At 38.8% G+C, this 27,313-nt stretch overlaps 1 protein-coding gene and 1 pseudogene across 1 annotated transcript; both read right to left on the bottom strand.

The window, feature by feature from the left end:
* Nucleotides 1-161: 161 nt before the first annotated feature.
* Nucleotides 162-23,724, bottom strand: LOC142620073 (uncharacterized; annotated as a pseudogene).
* A 231-nt stretch (nt 23,725-23,955) lies between these two features.
* On the bottom strand, nt 23,956-26,776 carry LOC142620072 (uncharacterized). The gene is made up of 5 exons (XM_075793507.1): nt 26,519-26,776; nt 26,107-26,412; nt 25,645-25,986; nt 25,284-25,529; nt 23,956-25,078 (listed from the first exon to the last, which is right to left on the bottom strand). The coding sequence occupies exons 1-5, from the start codon at nt 26,774-26,776 to the stop codon at nt 24,953-24,955; spliced, it is 1,278 nt and encodes a 425-aa protein (XP_075649622.1). The 3' UTR covers nt 23,956-24,952.
* Nucleotides 26,777-27,313: the final 537 nt, after the last annotated feature.

Genomic DNA, 27,313 nt, shown 5'->3' with positions numbered 1-27,313 from the left:
TTATTTAACTTGGGTAATTGAATTAATTAACCGGAGTCAATCTATTTTAACCCAACATTCTTGTCAAAACACACAGAAGATGATAACACATTCTAGCAAACAAATTTTAACCATCCCAAACATTAAAGATGATAACAATAACGAAAATCATTGGTTGACTTAAAGAGTACATAACATTACATGTTTACAGAAAGTAGACAATTATCACTACAGCTGAACATAATTCACATTGCATAGAGATTTAACAACAATGAAGCCTTGCTTCCAATTTCGTAGTTGCCAAATCCTCATACTAATTCCAAACGATAGCTTAATTCATTACATACATATAGAATTCGTTCACATCACCAGCAACTAAGGACGCATTACCAGTGTTCATCAACATTATACACAGAAGTGACGATACAATAATCTACCATAGTTGTTTGTCTCTGTAATGGAGTCTGTCCGGAGGTTATTAAAATCTTGATCAGGATCTTGAATCTCACAATTCTACTATTCTTAAACGTCAATGATTTAAACCACAATTAGAATCTTCTAAGAATAGGGGATTCTAAAAAATCCAAACCCAGATTGTGGGGGAAGGGTAACAATCCAGGTTCCAATGACTGTAAGTCAGGAAGCCATAGGCCTTTGAATGTAAAAGACCATAGGTCGGTGGTTTGAAAAAGAGTAGAATACTAATAACTCTATTTGACTTGGAAAAGGCTATAAGACGAAGTCTGTTTGAGTCGAAAAAGAGTGAATCCCTTCAAAAGAGACTTCGGAGAATGTTTGCGAATGTAACTAGGAAGAGGAAGAGCTCCCATTTTCAACAAAATCCCCAAAATTTTGATGGAACGTAACAATACATACTAGACTTAAGAGAATATTAATAAATCTTTGAGTTTTAGCTTTGTCTTCAAAGAATATTTAAACTTCGTTTTTAACCTTTTAAGAAACAGTAGCTTTGTTTTCAAATAGCACTAAAAATTCTTTTTTTCTTTCTGAGGAAAAACTTTTTTTTCTTGTAAGTTCTTTCCTAGAAAGATTAATAATTCTTCTGATTTTAGCCTTGTCTTTAGAATTACTAATTATGTATCTATCTAAATCATTGACGTTTTTTTAGTTGTAGAATTTTATGATCTTCAATCCTTTGATCAGATCCGAAGACCCTCACACAGATGATGAAACCTTTGGTTTGATGATCTCTCTTCAAACCTCACCAAACCTTGATACTCTTGCTCAGACTGTTGTACATAAAAACAATGCAAGGTTAGTTTTCGAAAGACACAAATAAACCACTTTGAACAAGTAAAAATGTACCCACAAAGGAGTATAACAAGTCTTGAGGTGCAAATTAACCCAAATTGAATTATCCTGGAAAAACTTGCCACAATAAAACTTGCAACAATAAAACATCTTGAGAGTTTTGACGTACCTGTGCATTGGCACCTGACCCACTGCATGACCCATTGTCCATAAAAGAGGCCATGTTTTTTAGGGTCTCATCATCAACAGCAAGATTATTTTGACTCAAAGATGCGTTACGAAAGTACTCATTCGTGCCATATTGGTTATACACCCCCCAATGACAATCATTGGCAGAAGGGTGATAGGTGTAAGAAGAATATAACTCTCCTTGCACTTGTGAGTGAAATGGGGATAACATGTTGCCAAGTTGTGGGTCTGGAGAGACGGAGAACATATTCGTGCGTGACTCCACCTGCAAATCAACCTGATGTCAGAAACATAAATAAAAAAGATAGGTACTAAACCAGTTAACCAGCCTTTCTCACCTTATCAGATGTGACTACTTCCACTTGATTTCTATCAACATAAGTGTTGTAACCATCGTTCTTGTACTCAATGGGTGTTTTAGTGTTTGATGTTATTCCATCATAATTTTCCGCAGGAGAAAATTGAAAACTAGTGGGATAATTCTCAGCTTCACAGCCTAATTCTGGAGGCACTGAAGCTGGTGCTAGCATAGACTCTGCTTCTTTAAGAGGAGCTTCGGCTATGGTACGAGAAGAAACAACAGCTGTAACGAGGATTGAATTTGATGGAGAGGAGTTGCACTCTGATTGCCCTGGTGGACAGATATAGCCTGTTTCAATGGCTTCCCAGATATCCAAATCCTGGTCAACCTGACGGAAGAAAAATGAATAACCAAGATAAGTATATGATTAGTTATCTGCACTTCTAATTCCCCAAATAATAATAACAATGACAAGTCTTGAGGTGCACATTAACATGACTTAAAATATTCTGGAAAATTTTGCAAGATCAAATAGTAAACAACATCTTGAGAGTTTTCACTTGCCTGTCCATTGGCATCTGACCCACCGCATGACCCATAGTTTTTCAGGGTCTCATTGTCAACAGCAAGATTATTTTGACTCAAAGATGCGTTACGAAAGTACTCATTCGTGCCATATTGGTTATACACCCCCCAATGACAATCATTGGCAGAAGGGTGATAGGTGTAAGAAGAATCTAACTCTCCTTGCACTTGTGAGTGAAATGGGGATAACATGTTGCCAAGTAGTGGCTCTGGAGAGACGGAGAACATATTCGTGCGTGCCTCCACCTGCAAATCAACCTGATGTCAGAAACATAAATAAAAAAGATACGTACTAAACCAGTTAACTAGCCTTTCTCACCTTATCAGATGTGACTACTTCCACTTGATTTCTATCAACATAAGTGTTGTAACCATCGTTCTTGTACTCAATGGGTGTTTTAGTGTTTGATGTTATTCCATCATAATTTTCCGCAGGAGAAAATCGAAAACTAGTGGGATAATTCTCAGCTTCACAGCCTAATTCTGGAGGCACTGAAGCTGGTGCTAGCATAGACTCTGCTTCTTTAAGAGGAGCTTCGGCTATGGTACGAGAAGAAACAAAAGTTGTAACGGGGGTTGAATTTGATGGAGATGAGTTGCACTCTGATTGCCCTGGTGGACAGATATTGCCTGTTTCAATGGCTTCCCAGATATCCAGATCCTGGTCAACCTGATGGAAGAAAAATGAATAACCAAGATAAGTATATGATTAGTTATCTGCACTTCTAATTCCCCAAATAATAATAACAATGACAAGTCTTGAGGTGCAAATTAACACGGCTTAAAATATTCTGGAAAATTTTGCAAGATCAAATAGTAAACAACATCTTGAGAGTTTTCACTTACCTGTCCATTGGCATCTGACCCACCGCATGACCCATAGTTTTTGAGGGTCTCATTGTCAACAGCAAGATTATTTTGACTGCAAGATGTGTTATGAAAGCACTCGTCTTGATTATTGGGAGTCAAAACGTCAGGAGCGATGAGGGATAAACTTGATGGAGTGTCCCCTGGAGACGGGACATTGAACATATTCAAAAATTCTGCCACATTAAAATCATCCTGATGGAAGAAACATAAGTGCACAAGATAAGTACTTGATTAATTTATAATACTTCTCAATTCCAAAAATAAAAAAATAGAAAGTGTCTTATGACGAACAAAGTTCCTACCACCTCGGTATATGTCAGTTCTGCAGCTTGATATTTTGCAATATCTGCATTATGATAGTTGGTGTTGTTGTTGTTACTCTGAACAGGTAATGTAACGTCAGACATCATTTCATCAGAAATTTCAGAATAACAAGATTGAATACTTGTTTGAAGAGTTTCAACTTGCACCTCTGGTGCTGGAGATAAAGGAGCCAGTGCTGGCTTGGACTTCGCAGATCCACCTTTTTTACCCTTTTGTTCATTATTGAATAAGCGGCAGAAGACAAAGGCTTTCTACATAAAGTATAGCACCCAAGTGAATTGGGTGAACGTAACATCATTGCGTGATATACACAACAAATTGAGTTTCCACAAAAATGCAAATAACAGTATGCAAATATGTGTCAGAAACGTTATAACTAACAATAATGAAATAGAGGAGGTTGTCCAATGATTTTGAAGGCAAAACGATCTTAAATCAGCACAAAAAATAAAAAGGCAAAATAAACAAAAGAAAAATTCTCTTGAGCAATCAAGAAAAACTTTCAGGTCAATATCACATCAATTAAACAAACTGAAAAGCAAAAGCCAACCTGACCAGGGTGTGTTCCATCGAACTCTTCCTGGGTTATGCGGTATTCATGCATCACCCACTTGGTCCCTTCTCCGTTTGGAGTACGCCCTCTATGGTAGACGAAAGTCTTTTTCATTCCAATCAAACTCCCTCTGTACCAGATTTCCCTATCTTTACCAGTTGCTTTCCAGAACCCTTCCCTGGTTGTCCTGTTCTTCCGATTCCCATTCTGATGCTTCAGGCTCTGTGCGTTGAAGAAGCACCTCTCTTGGTCGTTTGAATCTATCCCACATATATCTACATTCCAGGAAGCCAGACTCAACACAAAATTTTGACACTCAAAATGAGAAACTCACATAAGCATTTATAAATATTATTATTTGCTCAACATTAATGAGATAATCTTAAGGGCATACTAAACAAATGTGCTACTTTCAAAATTTATGTTGCGAGACCAAAAAGTCACAAAACAATGAAAGACAAATAAAAGTTCTTACAAAGAGTGATTCATAATTTTGTCATCAGAGTTAACAAAAAGGAAAAATAATGGCACTACTAAAACAGTTACCAAAATAATAGTACTACCAAACTCAACATAGCAAGTAAATATACTGAAAAACTAACAATGATGTTACCAATGCAGATAGAACAAAAGTGACAGGTCCATGCAGATATGAGGGAGCAGAAAATGTCCAAAACTCACGCACACACCAACCTCTTGTGAATTGGGTATGTCCTAGAATTATTCAAAAACAAAATACACACACGGTTAGGACTCCAATATAGATTCAGTTGGCTGCCATACCATATAATACACTTAACCAGGAAAAAAAAAATCTGACGCATGCAACAATCTATAACAGAATTCCAACGTTAACAATTAACAAACTAATACAAGGAAAGAGAGAGAAAAAAAGACAACAGTTTCCTACGTTTGACAACAAAGTATAAAATATCCAAGAAATAGAGGTGGGTGTGTGATAATATAAATAAGAAGATTACGCTGTAAATCCCAAGGCTCATGATCATAAAATTCAATTTCGGGAACATGGTTGATATCTTTATCATTCCCAGTGATCTTCGGCTTCAGGAAGAGTTCGATGATCTCCTCGTCCTTCGGATAAAATCTGTACCCAAGTGGCAATTTTAAACTCAACTTTTTTTTCATAACTATCTGAGAAAGAAAACGAAAACTGAGAAACATGAGCTTTTAGGTAATGTTATTGTGGAAAAGGTATATAACAATATGTGTAATATTGTTTAAAAATTGAAAACACGTTGTTAAACTATTCTATCAAACGGGCTTTAACGCTGTTGGTGTTGGTCTTCTTTTTTTGGTGGTAGGAACTCCTTGGTCTTCTTGTATTTATAGTCCTCGTCGCTTATCAGTGAAGTTATTCCCACCAAACTTCAATAGCAAGTCTATACAGTAACCAAGTTCTTTTTCTTTTTCTTTTCTTTTCTTTTTCTTTTTTGAGAAAGTATACAGCAACCAAGTTAAAATATAATTTTGGACTTGATTTGTGAATGTAATTCTAGATTCTTCTTCTATCAATTCTTTTAAAATAATAAGAATATATCCTCTGCTCACTATACAAAGTATAATTAGTCAGTTGGCATTGGTACACGTTTTTTTTTTTTTGGGTAAACAAAGGATATAACTTGTCTAACAATGTAACATAACTTGTCTAAAAAGGTTGATAAAGTAACCAAGTGAAATTTATAATTTTGTACTTAGATTTTTCATGAGATTAATTCTAGATTCTTTATCTATCAATTGTTTCTTACCATCACTATACAAGAACAATTCATGTGATAGACGTCTTTGGTTTTCTATATACACAGGACACAGAATCAGGATTTCAAGTTAGGGCATCAAGGTGTAAGAAAAAAAATTCATAAAACTCCAATAAGCATCCATTTAGTACTAAGAAATTATAAACAAAAACACATAACAAAATAATTATTTCTTAATACATTACAATGCATTCATCTACCAACAAAGATAATGACACAAATCAAATAAGAATTACATTTATTATTTCACAAAAGTACTAATTGTTATCACCAAGTAAAGACACAAAACTATAAGTGATATGCATGATGCATTAATTATAAATTTCATTCTTCTTAATTTATAGATTTATTAGTTTTCAATTAATTAATTTATAGCATTATAAGTTAGCAATGTAGGCGAGAGTGAAAATTTTTATTTGGTTAAATTTGTGTTACATTTTTATATTTTATTATATCCTTGTCCCTATCTAAAAAATAGTTAGAATATACTATAAATCATTCAAGAACATGGTCTACACTCACTCACTGTATCATTCTACCCTCTGCCACCACAATGTAGCCCATTTAGCCACTGCCCCACACCCGAGTTTGTCATTTCTAGGTAACTTTAACTACTTTTATAGCCTTTTCTAACTGTCTCCAAAACACAAAGTCATAGTTTTTTTTTTTGGTCAATATCTCAATGATAAAATGGGCTGATCTGTGGATCTGTGGGTATCAACTTTTTTAATTAGTTTTCGTAAAGTTTTTATTAAATATTGTGGGCTGATTTGTGATTGTTTGGGCTTATACGTGGTTTTTTAGTTTGATTTGTGATGCTATTTGTATTAGAATTTGGATAAGGGCCAAGATTTTGGAGGGAGGGGGTGCCGAATTCTATTTTCTTGAACCCAAAGCCCAAATATACCTAAAGATTTTATCAAATTTTGCGTGTGCATTTCTGTGCATTTCAAACCTGTTAACTTCAGGAGTAATAACAGCTCGACAACACCATATGTGTTTGCATTTTAATTTTTTTTTTAATACTAAAACTACTACAAAATAATTTAATTACAAAATTTTACCAACTGATAAGATCTCAAAAATATAATTGGTATCACTTAATCGATGTAATAAATAAATATTTAAATGATTTTTTATGTTAGATTTTTTTAAGTGTTTTTTTTTTAATGATATAAGATATGTCTTTTTTTTTTTTATGAGAAGATGATAAAAGATATCTCAATCTATAAGGTTTATATAACAAAACTTAGGTTAAATTGCAAACTTTACCCCTAAACTTTGGAGGTATTTGGATTTTACATCCTGAAATTTTAGAATTTGAATTTTACCCCCTGATATTTTGGGGTGTTTAGATTCTTCACATCATTTTCGTAACCTAAAAGATTTAAATAATTAAAAATGGCATGACTTGATAAAAACAACATGGCATCATTTTATTACATGAACTAAGCTCACATAGCAAGTTATATTTTGTGGCACTTAACGAAAAATATGGATTAAGGGGTTGTTGATGTAGACGAAATAGAATTTCATTATTTTTGTTATTTTTAATTTTGGCTAAATACACCACATATATACATATTACAACACACCAACTTGCAAGGTTCAACGTATAAACGCTTGCTAAAAATTTTGAACTTGTATAGTGTCGAAAGAAATCATGTATTAATTTCAAAACGTTGAAAGAAATCTTGAATTAATTCACATTTATTTATGTGAATTTTAAGGAATTTTAACTTCGGGAGCAAATTGACACTTTATCACTTTGATTTTTGATTTTTGATTTTTTTAGGTAAACAATTGCTTATTTGTTGAAAAATAAAAGTGTGATAGTTTTGAAAAAGTTCTTAGAATTTCTTAAAGAAATTGAAAATCAATTCAATAGAAAAATTAAAAGATATAGAATGGATAGATGCCAAGAGTATGAATCTATTAGATTTAACTAATTTGTTAAATCTTAGGTATAACACCCCAAAATCATAAGCTATAAAAGTCTATTTAATTTGAATAATCCATAAAAAAAATATTAAATAAAAGAAACCAGCAACTTAAAATTTCATCATAAATGTCAAAGTTCTAATCCACCAAAGACAAAACATCCTCAAAATAATTCCCCAGTACAATGTTTAATGCCATAAAAGGGAGTGAGATAACTTAATAAGTGGAATTCACTAGCATTGGGGTATGGGAACAAACATTTCAAATAAAATAATTCTTACAACAAATTCATAACTTGTAACTCATCAATATTTTATCATCAAATATTTCATATAAAAGAAAATATATTTATATTGAGAGCCATCATAATACAAATACCAATACCATCATATAAACAATTTTCTAAGCTTTTCTCGTGGTCAACATTTATACCCCGTTGACAGGGTTATGATGTCCCCTTTTAGGACTAGAATCTCATTTACATTTCAATATACTCACAAAAATAATTCATTCATAATTCTCGAAGATATAAAGATATATTCACACATACAAGTTTAAATAAATTTAGATTGTCCCACAAATTTTTCATAAAACGAATAGTCAATGTGCACATCAAACATTTATAAAATATCAATTTATATATAGAATATTAACATATTTCTTTGATATAGAATAATTTAATAATCAACACTATTTTGGGAAAATCTCCAAAATTAGTAAACACCACTTACTTCTTAGTTGCAAAAATAAAAGAAATCAACCAATCCCGTCACTAGGTCCATCACCAAGAATCTCAAAATCTAGAAACATTAGGAACAAGCCTATTAATAACAAGACTTATCACAAAGTTTATCATCACATTTGTCTCCAAAATCGAATAGGATCTCCTAAAACAAATCAAATGCACTAAAGCCTAGCTTGCCCAACTTAAGACAAGTACTCATTCCCAAACGGGAATCAAACAAGCATACAAACTCGTAGTGCCATAACACAAAACTAAAGCATTTTAATTCTCCACTACAAGCAATGTGCACATACAAACATAACATAAAACACATCAATTCATAATACTGGTAGCATATCTCATGAGTTTCCCTTTAGAGTACTAAATGATTAAACCAAACATTTATTAGACTTAACTAAGTAAAACACATGTCGAAGAAAGCACATGAATTTACAAACCAATCCATTTAACAAAGATTTGAAGTAAATTCCACAAAATCCCAGCATTTTCATCGCACTTTCAAATTCAATACACAGCAGGTCAGCCATTTTGTAAAACTTGTTTGGTCCACAAAAAGTTATCCGATTAGCTTGAAATTAAATAGGGATAAGATCTTATATGTGTAGTATGTACCATCAAAAATTCAGCCCAAAAAGAATTTTCTGTAATTTATTAAAAATCATGTATTGTAGCTGACTCAAATCTATTAGGGACAAATTTACAATTCCAAAATAAAACTACTATAATCTTAATACTATGCCAAAAACTTTCAAACTTGATTAACCTCAAAGGTACATGTTTTAGCACATGATAACAACTATAAATACAACCAATAACCTCATATAATAGTCATCACAACATGAGTCAAGAAATTCGATCCTCTAACTCATATAAGCAATTTACTAAGCACTTGACATGCAACAAGCACATGCTCACATTCACATCTGTCAGAGCCAATCAAGTGCAAAGGAAACACTTTGGAATCAACTCATGCAACAACAAAACCCATATAGCTGCTCTAGAAAACCAAACCTCAAATACCCATTAGTAAAACAGACAACCAAAACACCCCATCAAAGCAAACACCCCCAAATAGTTTGAAATTTTCAAATTTAATAAAAACTCATGCTGCCCAAATCCTCATAACCCTCTAAACTTCCAATACTCACTAAACCCATCAAGTATATACTATAAACATCATAAACTAACAAAGCCCAAAGGATTTCATAGAAGAAAATGACAGAAAATTTAGATTTTTACCTCATCTATTGAATTAACCAAACTTAGAGGGATGGTCTTTCAAAAGGGTCTGCCAAACTAGCCACTAGAACTCTTGGTGGTTGATTTTGATTAGAAAAGAATCTTCCATGAGTCGGCCAAGATAGAAATTTAAGAGGCAAAAGTGAATAAACTTCACATGAGGATGACAGAGAGGATTTTCGGTCATGGGGAATGGGAACACTAGAGGAAAAGAGGGAAAGATGATGGAAGGTGGCACTTGAGAAAAATAGAGGAGGAAGCCAACATGGGTTACATATAAGGCTAGGGTTAGGCTTGAGTCTTATCACAAAAATACCCCCACTGAAATAATTTCCAAAACAACCCTTTTATTTGTTTATTTATTTTGTAAAAGGCCAGGGTGTTACATTAGGATTTATTGATAAAGCGACTCAACTATATTCACATACTTCTTCTTTTTTGAGATATATTATTCACATACTTCTAATGGAGTGCGTGAGAGAAAAAAAAAATCTAATTAAGTTAACATATGCTACATTAATAGAATTAGGCGCTCGTAAACCTTTTGGTATAAGCAATATTAACTTCTTGTCATGTTTAAAATAAAGTTCCACATAAGAAAAATAAAAGCATCACACATTTTGAGTTGCGGAAAGAGCAAAAGTTAAATTTAAGATATTTAATAGTGTGTGGTTTTCTTGCTTATGTAAGGCTTTACAGATTCTAAAATACCTAAAATAGGACTTAGAGCTGTTACCTCTACTTTTCTTAGTTATAAAATTTAGAGTACAACCTATAGATTTTTTTACATTAAAAATAATATAATTTTAGAATTAAGTGATGCAATTTTTCATAATGACAAAATTCCATTTAAATTGAAAATTAGTGGGGGTAAAGAAGTTCAAGAAAATCTTTTATCACAGTGTCAATCTTCTACTTTTCCTTTACAAACACAAGAAATTTTTAAATTAAACTTATAAGAAATAAAAGAACTAAAGTAGAGAGATTATAGATCATATTATAATGCTTCAATATTAAGGAAATCCCTCCAAATCAAAAAGAAGTTTAGCATCATTTAATCCTGTATTTTGGGAAAAAGTTGTAAACAATGAAACAAATTCATTAAATTTTAATAAAACTGGGAAATTAGTAGACTTACCATCTGATTATAAAAGTCCTTACAAAGAAACTTAATTCAAATGGATTTATAAATAAGTTTAAAAGCTAAATAAGTTTAAAAGTGTGGGGAGTAAAAGGACCCAAGCAGGCATTTGGGCCTTTAGGCTCTAGCAAGGAGGGCCAATCTGTTCTTGAGCTAAGAATATGTTAGTACTGCGAATCGGCCCATACGCCGAGGGTCCGAGGACACGTCCGAGGGTGAGTTTCTCCTCGGACAGACCCAAGAGAAATCGGAGATTCACTACGAAGGTCAAGGCAGAATTCCGGAAAGACCGTTGGTTAAGAGAGTAAAACCCTGAACCTTCTAGATACACCGGTGTTAGAAAAATATCATGAGCAAAGGTTGCCACCTCCACATTAAAGACTCTACACCTACCTTCCTGGCCGCATTAATGGGGAAGTGACCCCTGAACAGTAGAACTGAAACTTCTGGTTACTATTCAAAGGCACTAAGAGAAGAAATATCTAGAGGGGTGGAGATTTGAGCAACACGTGGATAAAGCATCATCAGAAGAAGTATTTAAGGGGGGCAGTCTGTAACGAAGGGAGGGGGATGAAGAATTGTAATCTTTGAGAAAGAAAGATAAAAAATAAAAAAGTAGTCTTCGGTTCACGTCCGAGGAGGTCCATTTGCAATTATCATTCATTATTTATAAGTGTTTGCACACCATAACTTGTCATCAAGTACTCAGTCCCTCTAATCTAGATTTCAAGCCCACACTCTACAAATTTCATTGTTTAAGGCTCATTGGGCCTGAGCCCATAATTGTCTTTGGGTCCAGGTGCAATTGTGCACTTACAATTGGCGTCGTTTGTGAGAATCTAGTCTGAAAGGAGCTGGGATACTATGGCAGGCCTAGGCTCACACCATGCAGAGTCTCAAGGATCACAACCGGAGGATCTTTTAGAGCGTCTTGAGCGTTGAAGGGATCGTGAGGGAAGTGTCCATACAAAATACCCTAGGGCTAGCCATACTCATGGCGGGCCAGCGCCACCCACGAGGATGGTGCTAAAGCCATACAGAAGGAGATTAATCTTTTGAAAAGAAAACTGCGCCGCACCAGACGTAAGCCTTCACCGTCCTCATCTAATCCATCTTCAGTGGAGGTCCGGGGAGATAGTTACAGCTCGAGGTCATGCTCACCCCCCAGCGCAATGTCCTCTTGTGAGGAGGATGACCCGCCAGCTCGCAGACACAAGAAACTTCCTTCCAGGGGCTTGGGGAACGATGCTATGAGTCGGGCGTTGTACCAACTCTCCAAATCTCCATTCTCACGGAGGATTGAGAAGGGGAGGCTCCCCAGGAGGTTCACCCAGCCCACCTTTACCATCTACAATGGCCGGACTGATCCGGTAGAGCACGTGAGTCACTTTAACCAGAGGATGGCGGTGCACTCTCATAACGAGACCCTGATGTGTAAAGTTTTCCCCTCTAGCTTGGGACCTGTTGCTATGAGGTGGTTCAACGGCCTTAAATCGGGGTCTGTAGGTTCGTTTGGGGAGCTTACTAGAGCATTCGCTTCGCGGTTTATTACGTGTAGCAGAGTGCCTCGGCCATTGGACTAGCTGTTATCCATGACCATGAGGGAAGGGGAGACGTTGAAAGCATACTCCAACCGGTACTGGAAGATGTTTAACGAGATAGATGGTGATTTTGATGAGGTGGCACTCAATACCTTTAAGGTAGGCCTTCCTACTAATCACGACTTGAGGAAGTCCTTGACCAAAAAGCCCGTCCGTAGCGTACGTCGCCTCATGGATCGTATTGATGAATACAAAAGGGTAGAGGAAAACCAGCAGCAAGGAAAGGGTAAGGAGAAGGTTATCCCGCAGGAGAGAAGGGATTTCAAGTCGGACAGATACCACAACAACAAGCCGAGGAGAGATTACATCGGGCAGTCCGGCTCGGCAGCACCTCAGACTGTGAACACTGTGTTCCGAGAACCAGTACACCAATTACTGGAGAAGGTTCGTAAGGAACCCTTCTTCAGGTGGCCTAGTAAGATGGTAGGAGACCCTGCGAAGAGGAATCAGAACCTCTTTTGTCAGTACCATCAGGATGTGGGCCACACTACCGAGAACTGTCGGACCCTTTGAAACCACTTGGAGCAGCTTGTCAGTGAAGGAAAACTGAAGCAGCACTTGTGTTAACCTAATGGGCAGGGCAGTCAATCTAGCTCAAACAATCAGAAGAATAATCCATCTTGGTCGGCATTGGGAACAATTAACGTTATCTTTGCTGCACCTGGCAGGACCGGCTCAGGTCCCACTAGGGTGATGGTGGTTTCCCATTCTCAGGCCGAAGAGGTTGAAGGTGAATTTACTCGTCTTGGGCTTTTCAGAGGAGGATAAAGTTGGTACCATTCAACCCCATGACGATGCTCTTGTGGTCACTCTTAGGATAGGGAATTATGACGTGAAGAGGGTGATGATTGATTAGGGCAGTGGTGCAGATATCATGTACCCTGATTTATTTAAGGGGCTAAGGTTGAAGCTGGAAGATCTTACTCCTTATGATTCGCCACTCATCAGCTTTGAAGGAAAGGCCATTGTGCCGAAGGGACAGATTCATTTGCCCGTTCAATCTGGTTCAGAAACGGTTGAGGTGGATTTCATTGTGGCTGACACGTACTCCCCATATATAGCCATCCTCGCCAGGCCATGACTGCATGCTCTGGGAGCCGTCTTCTCTACCTTGCATGCTAAGGTTAAGTTCCCCTCTAGGGAATATGTTGAAGAGGTCCTCGGTAGCCAATCGGTGGCCAGGCAATGCATATCGGCCGCAGTGCTTCATCAAATAGAAGCTGAGTCATCAGCTTTGCTCATCAAAGACTCATAGCAATTAACAGCTCCGGATGCACCTGGAGCGGTGACAAGAGAGGAGGCTCTTTGTGAGGAGTTAGAGAAGTTTTTGATAGCGGATGACCCAGAGAGGTTCTTCCAAATCGGCATACGTTTGCCACACCAGGAGAAGATGGAGTTGTTGGAATTTCTGAAGGGCAATATTGATGTTTTTGCGTGGGACCCTTATGAGGCTCCAGGCGTAGATCCGAGCTTCATTTGTCATCATTTAAATGTCAACCCCGCCATTGTTCCAAGAAGGCAGCCACATCAGCGTTCTTCCAAGGAACATTCCGAGGCTGTCAAGGAGGAGGTGCTTAAACTCAAGAGGGTTGGGGCTATTAAAGAAGTTTTCTACCCCGAATGGTTGGCGCATACGGTTGTGGTAAAAAAGAAAAATGGGACGTGGAGAGTATGTGTGGACTTCACGGATTTGAACAAAGCCTGCCCCAAGGATTTGTTCCCAATGCCGTGTATTGATCAGCTTGTGGACGCCACTGTCGGACATCCTCGTATGAGTTTTTTGGATGCCTTCCAAGGTTACCATCAGATTCCATTGGCATTGGAGGATCAAGAGAAAACTGCTTTCATTACTCCAACAGGGAATTACCACTATAAGGTTATGCCGTTTGGGTTGAAGAATGCTGGGGCTACCTACCAAAGAATGATGACCAGAATGTTCGAACAGCAACTGGGGAAGACCATTGAGGTATATGTGGATGATATGGTGGTGAAGAGTAAAACAATACCTTCACACGTTAAAGATTTGGCCGACACCTTCCAGGTGCTAAGAAAGTACAAGTTGCGCCTTAACGCCTCAAAGTGCTCTTTTGGCGTGGGATCTGGAAAGTTCTTGGGATATATGATTACTTATAGAGGCATAGAGGTAAACCCAATGCAGGTCAAGGCTATTCAGGACTTACAGCCGCCTCGGAACCCAAAAGAGATTCAAAAATTGCCCGGGATGATCGCTGCACTCAGCAGATTTATCTCTCGGTTAGCTGACCGGTGCCGTCCTTTCTTCCAATTGTTGAATAAATGGAAAGGGTTTCAATGGACCGAGGACTGCGTGTTAGCCTTCCAACAGCTTAAGCAATATCTTTCTCGGCCACCCATTTTGTCTCGCCCCGAGGCGGACGAGGTCTTGTTCGCTTATCTGGCAGTGGCCATCCACGCGGTCAGCTTGGTACTCATAAGGGATGAAAGCGGGGTGCAAAGACCGGTATACTACGTTAGTAAGTCTTTGAATGAGGCCGAGGTGCGCTATCTACTCTTGGAGAACTCACTTTTGGCCATAGTTCCACGCAGAAGCTTCCTCATTATTTCCAGTGCTACACTGTAGTGGTTCTGACCCAATTGCCTCTCAAGACGGTGTTACGCAGCGCCGATTACTCTGGCAGGGTGGCAAAGTGGGGAACTATTTTGGGAGCCTTTGACATTAAATACAGGCCTCGCACCTCGGTGAAGGGCCAGGTCCTTGCTGACTTGGTGGCAGAGTTTACCGAACCATTGCTAGAAGAAACTCTGAAAGAAGCACACATGGGTAAAAAATCAGTTGGTGTGATCGCAGCCGCAGCACCTCCGACTTGGAAAGCGTATGTGGATGGGGCAGCTAATCAGAGAGGGTCTGGTGTCGGACTTGTCCTGATATCCCCTGACGGAATTGTCTTCGAAAAATCTCTGAGGCTGTCGTTCTCGGCTACTAATAATGAGGCCGAGTACGAAGCAGTCTTGGTGGGAATGAACATGGTACATAGGATGGGTGGAAAGGAAGTCCATGCATTCTCGGACTCTCAGTTAGTGGTCGGTCAGGTCACGGGGACCATGGAGGCTAGGGACCCAAGAATGCAAGAATATTTGGCCCAGGTCAAGCGTCAGCAAGCTGAATTTGACTCCTTCGTCTTAGCTCACATTTCTAGGAGTGGAAACACCCATGCAGACTCCTTGGCCACATTGGCAATGTCTTCGGCTCAGGGTTTGCCCAGGATTATCCTCGTAGAGGATTTGCTAGAGCCAACTCTTACCACAGTCAACGCAACTCGCATCCATCTAATAAGGCCTGGACCTAGTTGGATTGACCCGGTCATATCTATTCTTAAGAACGACATCCTTCCTAAAGACAAGTCTGAAGTGGATAAGATACGTCGAAAGGCGCCACGTTTCTGGTTATCCGAGGACCAGAAACTATATAAACGATCCTTTTCAGGACCATACTTGTTATGTGTGCACCCCGAATCAACGGAAGCACTTCTAGAAGAACTGTATGAAGGGATTTGTGGGAGCCACACCGGGAGAAGATCCTTAGCCCACAGGGCTCTGACTCAGGGTTATTGGTGGCCCAATATGCAGAGGGAGGCTTAGGACTATGCCCAAAGATGTGATCAATGCCAAAGGTTCGCCCCTAATATTCATCAACCTGGAGGGGTTCTCAACCCTCTCTCCAGTCCTTGGCCTTTCGCACAATGGAGATTGGACATAGTGGGGCCATTTTCGAGGGCTGTAGGAAACAAAAGATGGCTTCTCGTGGGGACAGACTACTTCACTAAATGGGTTGAGGTCGAGCCCTTAGCAAATATCAAAGACGTTGATTCCAAGAAGTTTGTCTGGAAAAACATCGTCACTAGATTCGGTATACCACACACACTTATCTCGGACAATGGCGTTCAATTCGACAGTAAGACTTTTAGAAAATATTGTGGTGATATGGGCATCATAAATAGATACTCTACCCCAGCTTATCCTTAGGAAAATGGGCAAGCCGAGGCCGTTAACAAGGTCATAGTCAGTGAGCTCAAGAAAAGTTTGGACGATGCGAAAGGCAGATGGGTAGAAGAACTCCCACATGTTCTGTGGACGTATCGGACTACACCGCGCAGGTCCACGGGAGAAATGCCATTCTCTATGACTTATGGAGCCGAGGCGGTGATACCTCTAGAATTTGGTTTTCCTACCCTAAAGACGAGTTCTTTTAGCCCGGAGAATAACGATGGCCTCCTGGAGAAAGGCCTGGATTTAGTTGAGGAACGGCGCGAGGCAGCTATGGTCCAAATGGCTTATTATCAACAGAAGCTTAAATGGGGATATGATGCCCACGTGAAGTTAAGGCCACTCGCACCTGGGGATCTTGTACTAAGAAAAGTTGTGGGCGTTTCTAAGAACCCAGCTTGGGGTAAGCTAGGACCAAACTGGGAAGGCCCCTATCGCATTGTTTCAGTAGCAGGCATAGGGTCGTATCGGCTAACTGACCTAGATGAAAGAATTGTACCACGCCCATGGAATGTAAATAACCTTAGAAGGTATTATTATTAATAAAATGTGCTTTTGTTAGTTAACATTTCAAAGTTATAAATACCTCTGGGGCTTACAGTTACTATTCTTAAGTGTCAAACAGAAACTTGGTTAAGTATGGTCCTCGGGCCATAAACCTTGTGCAAATTGATATCTTATCATTTGTTAAACAGAACCTTAGTTATGCCGGGTCCTCGGACCTCCTACTTTGGGGAAATTAACATTTGAAGTTACTATTCTTAGATGTCAAACAGAAACTTGGTTAAGTATGGTCCTCGAACCACAAACCTTGTGAAAATTGATATCTTATCATTTGTTAAACAGAACCTTAGTTATGCCGGGTCCTCGGACCTCCTACTTTGGGGAAATTAACATTTGAAGTTACTATTCTTAGGTGTCAAACAGAAACTTGGTTAAGTATGGTCCTCGGACCACAAACCTTGTGGAAATTGATATCTTATCATTTGTTAAACAGAACCTTAGTTATGCCGGGTCCTCGGACCTCCTACTTTGGGAAAATTAACATTTGAAGTTACTATTCTTAGGTGTCAAACAGAAACTTGGTTAAGTATGGTCCTCGGACCACAAACCTTGTGGAAATTAATATCTTATCATTTGTTCAACAGAACCTTAGTTATGCTGGGTCCTTGGACCTCCTACTTTGGAAAAATTAACATTTGAAGTTACTATTCTTAAGTGTCAAATAGAAACTTGGTTAAGTATGGTCCTCGGACCACAAACCTTGTGGAAATTGATATCTTATCATTTGTTAAACAGAACTTTAGTTATGCCAGGTCCTCGGACCCCCTACTTTGGGGAAATTAACATTTGAAGTTACTATTCTTAGGTGTCAAACAGAAACTTGGTTAAGTATGGTCCTCGGACCACAAACCTTGTGGAAATTGATATCTTATCATTTGTTAAACAGAACCTTAGTTATGCCGGGTCCTCAGACCTCCTACTTTGGGGAAATTAACATTTGAAGTTACTATTCTTAAGTGTCAAACAGAAACTCGGTTAAGTATGGTCCTCGGACCACAAACCTTGTGGAAATTGATATCTTATCATTTGTTAAACAGAACCTTGATATCTTGTTATTTAGACATTGTTCTTATTCTTATCACATACTTTGTGGAAGTCAAAGGCCTTACCATCTGTTAAATTGGATCTTAAGGTAAGCAACTGTAAATATCGAAATAAAGATTCTGTAAGGTATGATCTTCGAACCTTACACTCTACTAAAATTGATATTTTGGATTACAAAGTTTAACTATCATGTGGGCTTTCTAAGTAAGGAACTGCATACCATCCAAGCTAAGTTAGTTTTTGCCAGATTCTTGAATGATTCACTCTACAAAGCAAGTGTGCATATGGCTGTTTATAAGTTATAATTGTTTGACTGTTGGAGTTAAACTTATTTATTCTGTTCTTCCTTTAACTATGTGTTAGTGAGAACTTTCATGACAAAGCACAAAAAGAATAAAGTAAAATAAATACAACTTGAATAAAGGTTGAATAAACATTGTTCTTCATTAATTATAAGCATAATACATCATTACGTGAAGAAAACTGCAAAGTACAGAAAAAATCCTATGCTAGGCCCTAAGCTTTGGGAGGGGGGTCTTGGAGGGAGCTGCTGCCAGCCCCTGTGCTCTTCAGCTCCAACTCAAAGGTAGACAAGACTTATTTCCCTTTGTCTGTTAGAGGAAGGATGGGCTCCACATTCTAGCTTTGCTCCTGCTCAACAGCTTCACACCCGTCCTTCTCTTTATGGGAACCTTCAGGTTCTGTAGGATCAGGAACGAGTTCTAGCACCACGGGAGGAAGGGCAGGAGAGGCAACAACAAGAGGGTCTTCTATCTCCTGTATGTCTAGGGGAAGCCAAACATTCTCAGGCTTCCTCAGCTCGGAAGCTTAAGGAACCCCTGTTGCGTTCAAGGCCTCTCCCCAGACCTGTTGACAGTACTCTCGGCACAAGGCCGCAAAGGCTTCTGTCAACAGTTCCTACGTTGCAGTCACTCCCTCCTGATAGTTGGCCTGCTTAGCGGCCTCCAGTGAGCGCTTGTCGGTGCGAGCCTCCTCCTTCATCCACTTAAGCTCCTTCTCCAAGTCAAAGCTCGCCCGTTGGGCTTGGGAGAGCTTATCGTCCTTTTGGCAAAGAAGCTTACGTTGCCCCTCCACTTATTTCTCCATCGTCCTTAAGCTGGCCTCGGCACCATCTTTCTCTCTTTTTAGATCGGCCAGCTGCGATGTGATCTTCCCATTTTCTGCTAGGGCCTGGCCTAGGGACCTTTTTGTCTCTTATCGTAGCTCTTGCTCCATTCCAGCTTGCTTCTGAGAATCCTCCACGAATTTCTTGGCCGTGAAAATTTCTTGGATGGCTTGCAAAAAAATGTCAGGGGGTTAAATGTGGTGAAGTGTTTACAAATGAACCTAGAGTATAAGTGTGAGGTGGAACTTACTAGAGTTAAATCCCTTTTCAATAAAAGGAACAGCTGAGCCTGGCTCATCTTCTCTAAGACTTCTATGTCCTTGGGTAGCAGAAGAGGACTCTTCAACGCCTCGGCCAGGTGGAGGGCATGGCCTTGTTGGAACAACCTGATGTTGGACTGGAGGGGAATTGGCGCTCCATCCAATCTCAGTTCGGGAGACCACATAGCTGGTGCTCGGCGCACCTCGGCCCTGTCTCTGATCTCGCCGCTTTCAACTGAACGGGCGCGCCCTTTGCCCTTGTCCAGCTTCTGCTGCTGAGCCGGCGGTGGCTGCTGTTTCAACTTCTTTTGCTTCTCGCCACCAGCCCTCTCGGCCTCCACCTTCCTTTTCTTCTTCGGGTCTTCGGCCGGAGGCTTAGGGTCGGCCAGAAGAGGGGGTGGTGGCAAGGTTGGGGGAACTTGAGATCCTCTCGCCCCCTTTTTGGCAACTTTCTCCCCTCTCGCGGTCAGGAGGTCCTTAAGCACGTCCATGTCCACTTCAATAGAGCTGTCGTCTGGACGTGCTATCACTAGACCGGCTATCCCAGAGGTCTCGGCGGCTTCCTCTTCTTCGTCAGAGAGGACGACAAATGGGTTTCCACGAGGCCTTTGGACGTCCTCAAGTTGAAACTTATCTATCTCCTCGTCCAACGTGTTCGACGAAGACACTTGTTCCTCTGGGACAACTGTTGCCTGAGAGTGCGTGGCGAGGGGGATTGCCGCAATGGGCTGTGAGTACAATACAGTGTAGGGGGCGTCCGGAATGTTATGGTTGGCTAAGAAGTGTGGTCTGGCTACGTGAATCCTTCTTCGCCTCCGGTCACCCGCAACGATGGCGTTCTCAATCTCTTGGAAGTCCGAGGAGATAGGGTCGTACCCTAATATCAAGTGAGCCGCCCTAAGTTGTAAGTCTTCACTGACGAACACCTCTAAGTGTAATACTCAGTTCAAATCTGTGACGTTACAATGGCTCAAGCGAGATCGCACGTGTTGTTTATCTGCAAAGAAAGACACCAAAACAAACGAACATGGTCAGATTTGTAGGACATGTACTAAACTAAAGTTAGACGCTTAAGTAAATGCAAATGCACATTTTAAGATGTTAGGTGGAGTTACGGAGTGGGAAGTTAGATCCTAAGGAGTCGCACCTAGATCTCCCCACTCAACTGGGCAGTGGAGGCCGTTGTGCCAGTTGCCTGAGGCGATGAGGTAGTCGTCCTTCATGCCTTTATTGGATTTGGGTAGACAGAAGATCAACCTAACTACGCTAGAGCGGGATTTGATATAATAGCCTACCCTAGTGAGTTTGTGGCATTCGTACATAAAGGTGACGTCATGCCAGGTAAGGTTCAGACCCATCTGCTCATTTAGAGCATCGACACTTCCTAAGACTCTAAAGACGTTGGGAGCACACTGGTCAGGACACAACCGGTGGTTGCGGAGGTATTCCCTGGTCACGCTTCTCATAGGGAGGGTCATCCCACCTTCTATGAAGGCAATCATGTGGATGATAACCTCTTCCGTTTTCCTAGACCCAGCCACGGCTTCCGCCGGACAGTATCTTAAACCTACGTCATTGGGAATACGGTATTTGGCTCTGAAACCTTCCATCCCATCGGCGGTGTCAACTAAACACTTAAATCTACCCATCAAGAAGGAACGAAAGACTAAGTTTTAAGGGAAAGAATGATTAAGGTGGGAGCCGAGGACAAGATCCGAGGAGAATAGATTAAAGAAAAAGAATAGGAACTTACAAGTTTGAAGTTGTGCGAGTTTCCACGGATTTCTGCAGAGAAAAGGTGATTACTGATGTTTTGATGGGATTAGCCTCTAAAGAAATAAATGAAGGCGCAGGTTTCCAAAGCGTCACGACGTGCGGGAAGCGGCCTTGAAATTGCATTCGTCCCGCCCAAATTTTTAGGGGGTAACAAGGGCCGTTAGATGCTCATCTCACCGTTGAACGTAGGGGATAAGGTGTAACTTACGGTAATAAATGCGCGCGTTTTTGAAATTAAAACCGCCAAGTGGCATTCTCTGGAACGCGAAACGATCTCCACACGCGCAGTTATTTACAAACGTGTGGGGTAAGTTCTTGTTGGATCAAAACCCTATTTTTCTCCTCGGATGCTGAAAAATAGAGTTTTGAGGGGCTATTGTGGGGAGTAAAAGGACCCAAGTAGGCATTTGGGCCTTTGGGCTCTAGCAAGGAGGGCCGATCTGTTCTTGAGCTAAGAATTTGTTAGTACTGCGAATCGGCCCAGACGCCGAGGGTCCGAGGACACGTCTGAGGGTGAGTTTCTCCTCGGACAGACCCAAGAGAACTCGGAGATTCACTACGAAGGTCAAGGCAGAATTTCAGAAAGACTGTTGGTTAAGAGGGTGAAACCCTGAACCTTCTAGATACACCGGTGTTAGAAAAATATCATGAGCAAAGGCTGCCACCTCCACATTAAAGACTCTGCACCTACCTCCCTAACCGCATTAATGGGGAAGTGATCCCTGAACAGTAGAACTGAAACTTCTGGTTACTATTCAAAGGCACTAAGAGAAGAAATATCTAGAGGGGTGGAGATTTGAGCAACACGTGGATAAAGCATCATCAGAAGAAGTATTTAAGGGGGGCAGTCTGTAACGAAGGGAGGGGGATGAAGAATTGTAATCTTTGAGAAAGAAAGATAAAAAATACAGAAGTAGTCCTCGGCTCACGTCCGAGGAGGTCCATCTGCAATTATCATTCATTATTTATAAGTGTTTGCACACCATAGCCTGTCATCAAGTACTCAGTCCCTCTAATCTAGATTTCAAGCCCACACTCTACAAATTTCATTGTTTAAGGCTCATTGGGCCTGAGCCCATAATTGTCTTTGGGTCCAGGTGCAATTGTACACTTACAAAAAGCTAAAATTGTTGCAAAAAGCTTTAAACAAAAAGATGATCTTGATTTTTTTTTCTTTACACATTTTCTCCGGTTTCTAGGATTACATGCATTATATTGCTAATTACTAATGCTATAATATGTGATTTGAAAATTCATCAATTGGATATAAATATGATTTTTTTTTTTTAAATGGAGACTTAGAAGAAGAAATTTATTAGACCAAACTAAAGGCTTTATAGATCTTGGCCAAGAAAACAAGGTATGTAATGTAATTAGAGAAATATATGGCTTAAACAAGGTCCCCAAAACAATGGCATGAAAATTCAATGGATAAAAGTCAAATGAATGTGACAAATGCATTTAACTAAAAATATTGGGAAACTTAAAATGTTTGTTAGCCCGATAGCCTCTATATGGATGATTTATTAATATTTGGTTTTGATTTGCATATTATAAATGAGACAAAAAAATATACTAAGTTCATTTAGATATATTGTAAATTTTGTAATATTCCTATTATCACTTTACAATTTTTAGTCCTTTTTTTTTTAAGGAGGTTAGAAGCCTTTTTTAAAGGGGTCTTAAGTCTTGGGCTACCACGATTATAAGTTCCAAAGAGTCATGATCGAAAACTTTAAACTTTTAAAAGGAACTGGGCAAATTATACTAAACAATTGGATTTTTTTTCTTTTTTTTTAGAAACAAAAAACACAAGGAGAGAGCATGAGGTTAACTCTAATAATAGTACTTGGTAAATATTTCGTTTCTTTTCAAAAAACTTACCTTTTAATCAACAAAAAAGTTGCTTCTAAGTCTTAGGGCCCGCTTGGTAAAGTTGTTTTAGTAACATTGTTTCTATTTTTTGGAAATATGTGTGGATAAAAAAGTGTGTAAAAATACGTGTAATGTTGAAAAATTGAAAATTGTTGCTGAAAATGCTATACCAAACAGCCCAATTCCTTTCGAAGCAAGCCTCGGAAAAGATCCACTCCAAAACAAAATTAAGAAAACAGAAAAGCAAGAATAATAGGTTTTGAAAGTCAAAAGTGAACATCCTAAGTACATAAAAATGTCTACCATAGCTAACAAATTCTGAATATGAATTAGCCAAGCTTTAGGTCACCTTAAACTTATGTAAGATGATTTATCGAATATTCTGAAACAAAATTGTGTGAGTTTCAATTGTAAAACTACCACCATAGCAAGCAACCCATCCTTCAAGCTTGAATATATGCACTTAGAATAATATCAACATTAATAATAAAACATTGAAATTCAACAACCATTAAATCTTTACCTGAAGACATTCCTGCATTTAACTACTGGATTATAACCTGATTATGACACCTTCAATCTGGAGGTCCTGGACCATGTCACTCATTCCAATCCTGTGTACACCAGCCTTTTTCATTGTACATGCTTCAATTCTAGCTCAACTTGATTTCAGTTTTCATGCATTCTTCTTGTCTAAACACACACAAGCAACTAAAAACAACCACATTCCAGCATACCCATTTTAAACATCCAAACTTTAAAGATGATAACATTAACGAAAATCATCGGTCGACTTAAGAATACATATCATTTCATGTTTACAAAAGTAGACAATTATCAGTACAGCTTAAACATAAATCACACTGCATACAGATTTAACAACAATGAAGCCTTGCTTCCATTTGCGTAGTTGCCAAATCCTCATACTAATTCCAAACGATAGCTTAATTCAGTATATACATATATAATTTGTTCACAGCACCAGGAAATGAGGACGCATTGTACTTGTAAGGTCCTCTCATAAGAACACCAAGGCTGTCCAGCACACCTCAACATTATACACGAGAAGTGACGGTACAGTAATCGATTGTACTTGTTTCACTCTGTAACAGAGTCCAGGGGTTGTTAAAATCTCAATCAAGGATCTTCGATCTCACAATTCTACAAATCTTAAAAATCAATGACTTCAACCAGAACTAGAAGTCTATTAAGAACAGGATTAATTAAAATCCTGACCTAGATTGGGTTTTCCAAGTGAAACCTTTAAATTCACCTTGGAGCTTGGAGCTGAAATAAGCCCAATCTGGTAGTCTTTTTTAGAGTTTTTTGGGGGGGTGGGGTAGGGCAGAGGAGAGTAGAGGGAAATAGGGTGGTAGTCAATTTGAGTTGTTGAAGGAGGAAGTAGGCTTTTGAATGTAAAATACCATGGGTCTGTGGTTTGTAAAAGACAATAGCACTATGTTTGGACTGGAATGAAATGGAAGGGGCAGAGGGGAGAGTAGAGGGAAAGATGGTTGGAATATACTAAAATTATCTTTTGTGGTGAAAAAGAGTGAATCGGGTTGAGGAGACTTTGGGGAATGTTTGCAAATGTATGTATGTGGGAAAAGGAAGAGCTCCAATTTGTCTTCAAAGAGTAATAAAAATTCTTTTACTCTGTTCTGAGAACAACTTTCTTTCTTTCTTTTTTCTTGGATAAATTCTTTCCAAGAAAGACTAATAATTCTTTTAATTTTTACCCTTACTAATATTAGTAAGTGTATCTTCAATCAGATCCTATGATCTGATCCCGCAGACCCTCCTAGAGATGATCCTGATTTTAACAACCCTGATGAAACCTCTGGATTGAAGATCTCATCAAGCGACACCCATTCTGGATCCTCAAACGCAAACAGCTGTACATAATAACACTGCAAGGTTAGCTTTTAGAAGACCAATTTATCTGAAGATAAAAGATACAAATAAACCACATTGAATAACTCAAAAAGTACCCACAAAGGAGTATAAAAAGTCTTCAGCTGCAAATTAACACAACTTAAATTTTCTTCGAAAAACTTGCAAGATCAATTAATAAACAATATCTTGAGAGTTTTCACTTACCAGATTGGCATCTGACCCACTGCATGACCCATTGTCCTTATCAGAGACCATGTTTTTCAGGGTCCCATCATCAAAAGCAATATCTTGGTGATGCACCCTCCAATAACCGCTGTTTAAGTCATTGGTAAAAGGGTAAGGGATGCGAGAAGAACCTAACTCTGCTTGCATGTGCGAGTGTAATGGGGATAACATGTCGTAACCTAGTGGCTGTGGTGTGTCAGGGAACATATTTGAGCCTGCCTCCACCTGCAAATCAGCCTGATGTTAGAAATATAAATGAATAAGATAGGTACTTAACTAGTTAACAACCCTTGGAAGAGAGATGTTATTGTTTTATGATTGAATTTAATTCTTTCCTCACCTCATCAGATGTCACTTCTGCCACTTGATTTTTTGCAACATAAGTTTTATAACCATTGTACTCAATGGGCACTACAGTCTTAGTTGTTATTCCATCAGAAATTTCTTCAGGAAGACATCGAAAACTTGTGCGATAATTGTCAGCTTCACTTCCTAATTCTGGAGACACAGAAGCTGGGACTCGCATAGACTGTGCTTCAAGAGAAGCTTCAGCTGTGGTAGAATATGAAACAGCAGTAACGGGGGTTAAAGTTGATGGGGAGAAAAGGTTGCAATCTACTGGCCCTGGTGGAGGGATATAGAACCCTTCGAAGGCTTTGTCCATATCCAGATCGAGGTCAACCTGATGGAAGACAAATGAATTACTGAGATAAGTATATATTTTTAGTTATTTGCAATTCAAATTCCCATAAAATAATAATATTGACAACTGTTTTAAGCTGAAAGTAAAATTCATTCTCACTTCTGTAGTATTTACTTCTGCCGCTTGATTTTCTGCAGCATTTGCATTATAATCATCTTTACATGCAAGGGGTGCTACATCGTCAAATCTTGTTATGCAATTAATTGGATGGTATTCAGCTTGCTCAGGCAATTCTTGAGATGCTGGAGCCAATGTTGGTTCAGATTGTGTTTCTTTATGAGAAGATTTGACAGTGATCGGAGTTGAAACATCAGTAGTGGTAAGGGATAAACTGGATGGAGGGTCCTCTGGAGGGACATAGAATGCACCCATGAGAAGTTCTATGTCCCCATCACTTAAATCAACCTGACGAAAGAAACATGAATGCTCAAGATAAGTACTTGATTAATTTACTATACTTCTCAATTCCAAAATAAATAAATATATATATATATATATATATATATCTCACCCCTTCTGCTTGATCATCTGCAACATATGCTTCATGATGGTCGTTGTCATTGTTACACTGAACAAGTTCTGTAACATTATACATCATTTGATCAGAAATTTCAGCATAACAAGATTGATTACTTGTTTGATGACTTTCAGCTTGCACTTCCAATACTGAAGATACAGGAGACAGTGCTGGCTTAGACTTTGCAGGTCCACCTTTGTTACTCTTTTCTTCATGATTGAATAAACGACAAAGTACAAAGGACTTCTGCATAATGTTAAGCACCCAAGTGAATTGGACGAACACATCATCCTAAAGTAGTTCTAGGCCAGGTTTGTGATGTAGCTGAGATGGCAACTAGAGTGCCTACTCAGTATTGCTAGTTTAACCCAACTATTTTGTAATCTGAACTTTGTATCTATGTACTTGTTTCCCTGTGAATGGTATAAAAAAAATAGTTATTGAAAAATAAGTACCTTTACGGACGAAGAGGAAGTGGGATCTTTGCTGCTGTCTGAGATATTGACTTAATAAAATCTTTTGTATCTGTTTTAAAACAAGTTAATTAAATTGACCACATCATTAATAAATAAATAGATGATGATATTCCCACATTAAAAAATGAGTGTGAGTTAAAAAGGTTTAAAGCAAGTGTTGTGTATCTAAGAGTTATTTTCAACTATCTTCACTAGCAAGTCTGATATAGTAACCAAGTCTAAATCTAAGTTTAGACTTTTATTTATTTATTTATGCATGAGATTCTAGTTCTAGATTCTTCTGTTCATCTATAATAATAATAATAATAATAAT

This window comes from Castanea sativa, chromosome 12, assembly GCF_040712315.1.
Source record: "Castanea sativa cultivar Marrone di Chiusa Pesio chromosome 12, ASM4071231v1".
NCBI lineage: Eukaryota > Viridiplantae > Streptophyta > Magnoliopsida > Fagales > Fagaceae > Castanea > Castanea sativa.
The sequence above is the reverse complement of the archived record's forward strand: the minus strand, read 5'-3'. Positions and strand labels throughout refer to the sequence as shown.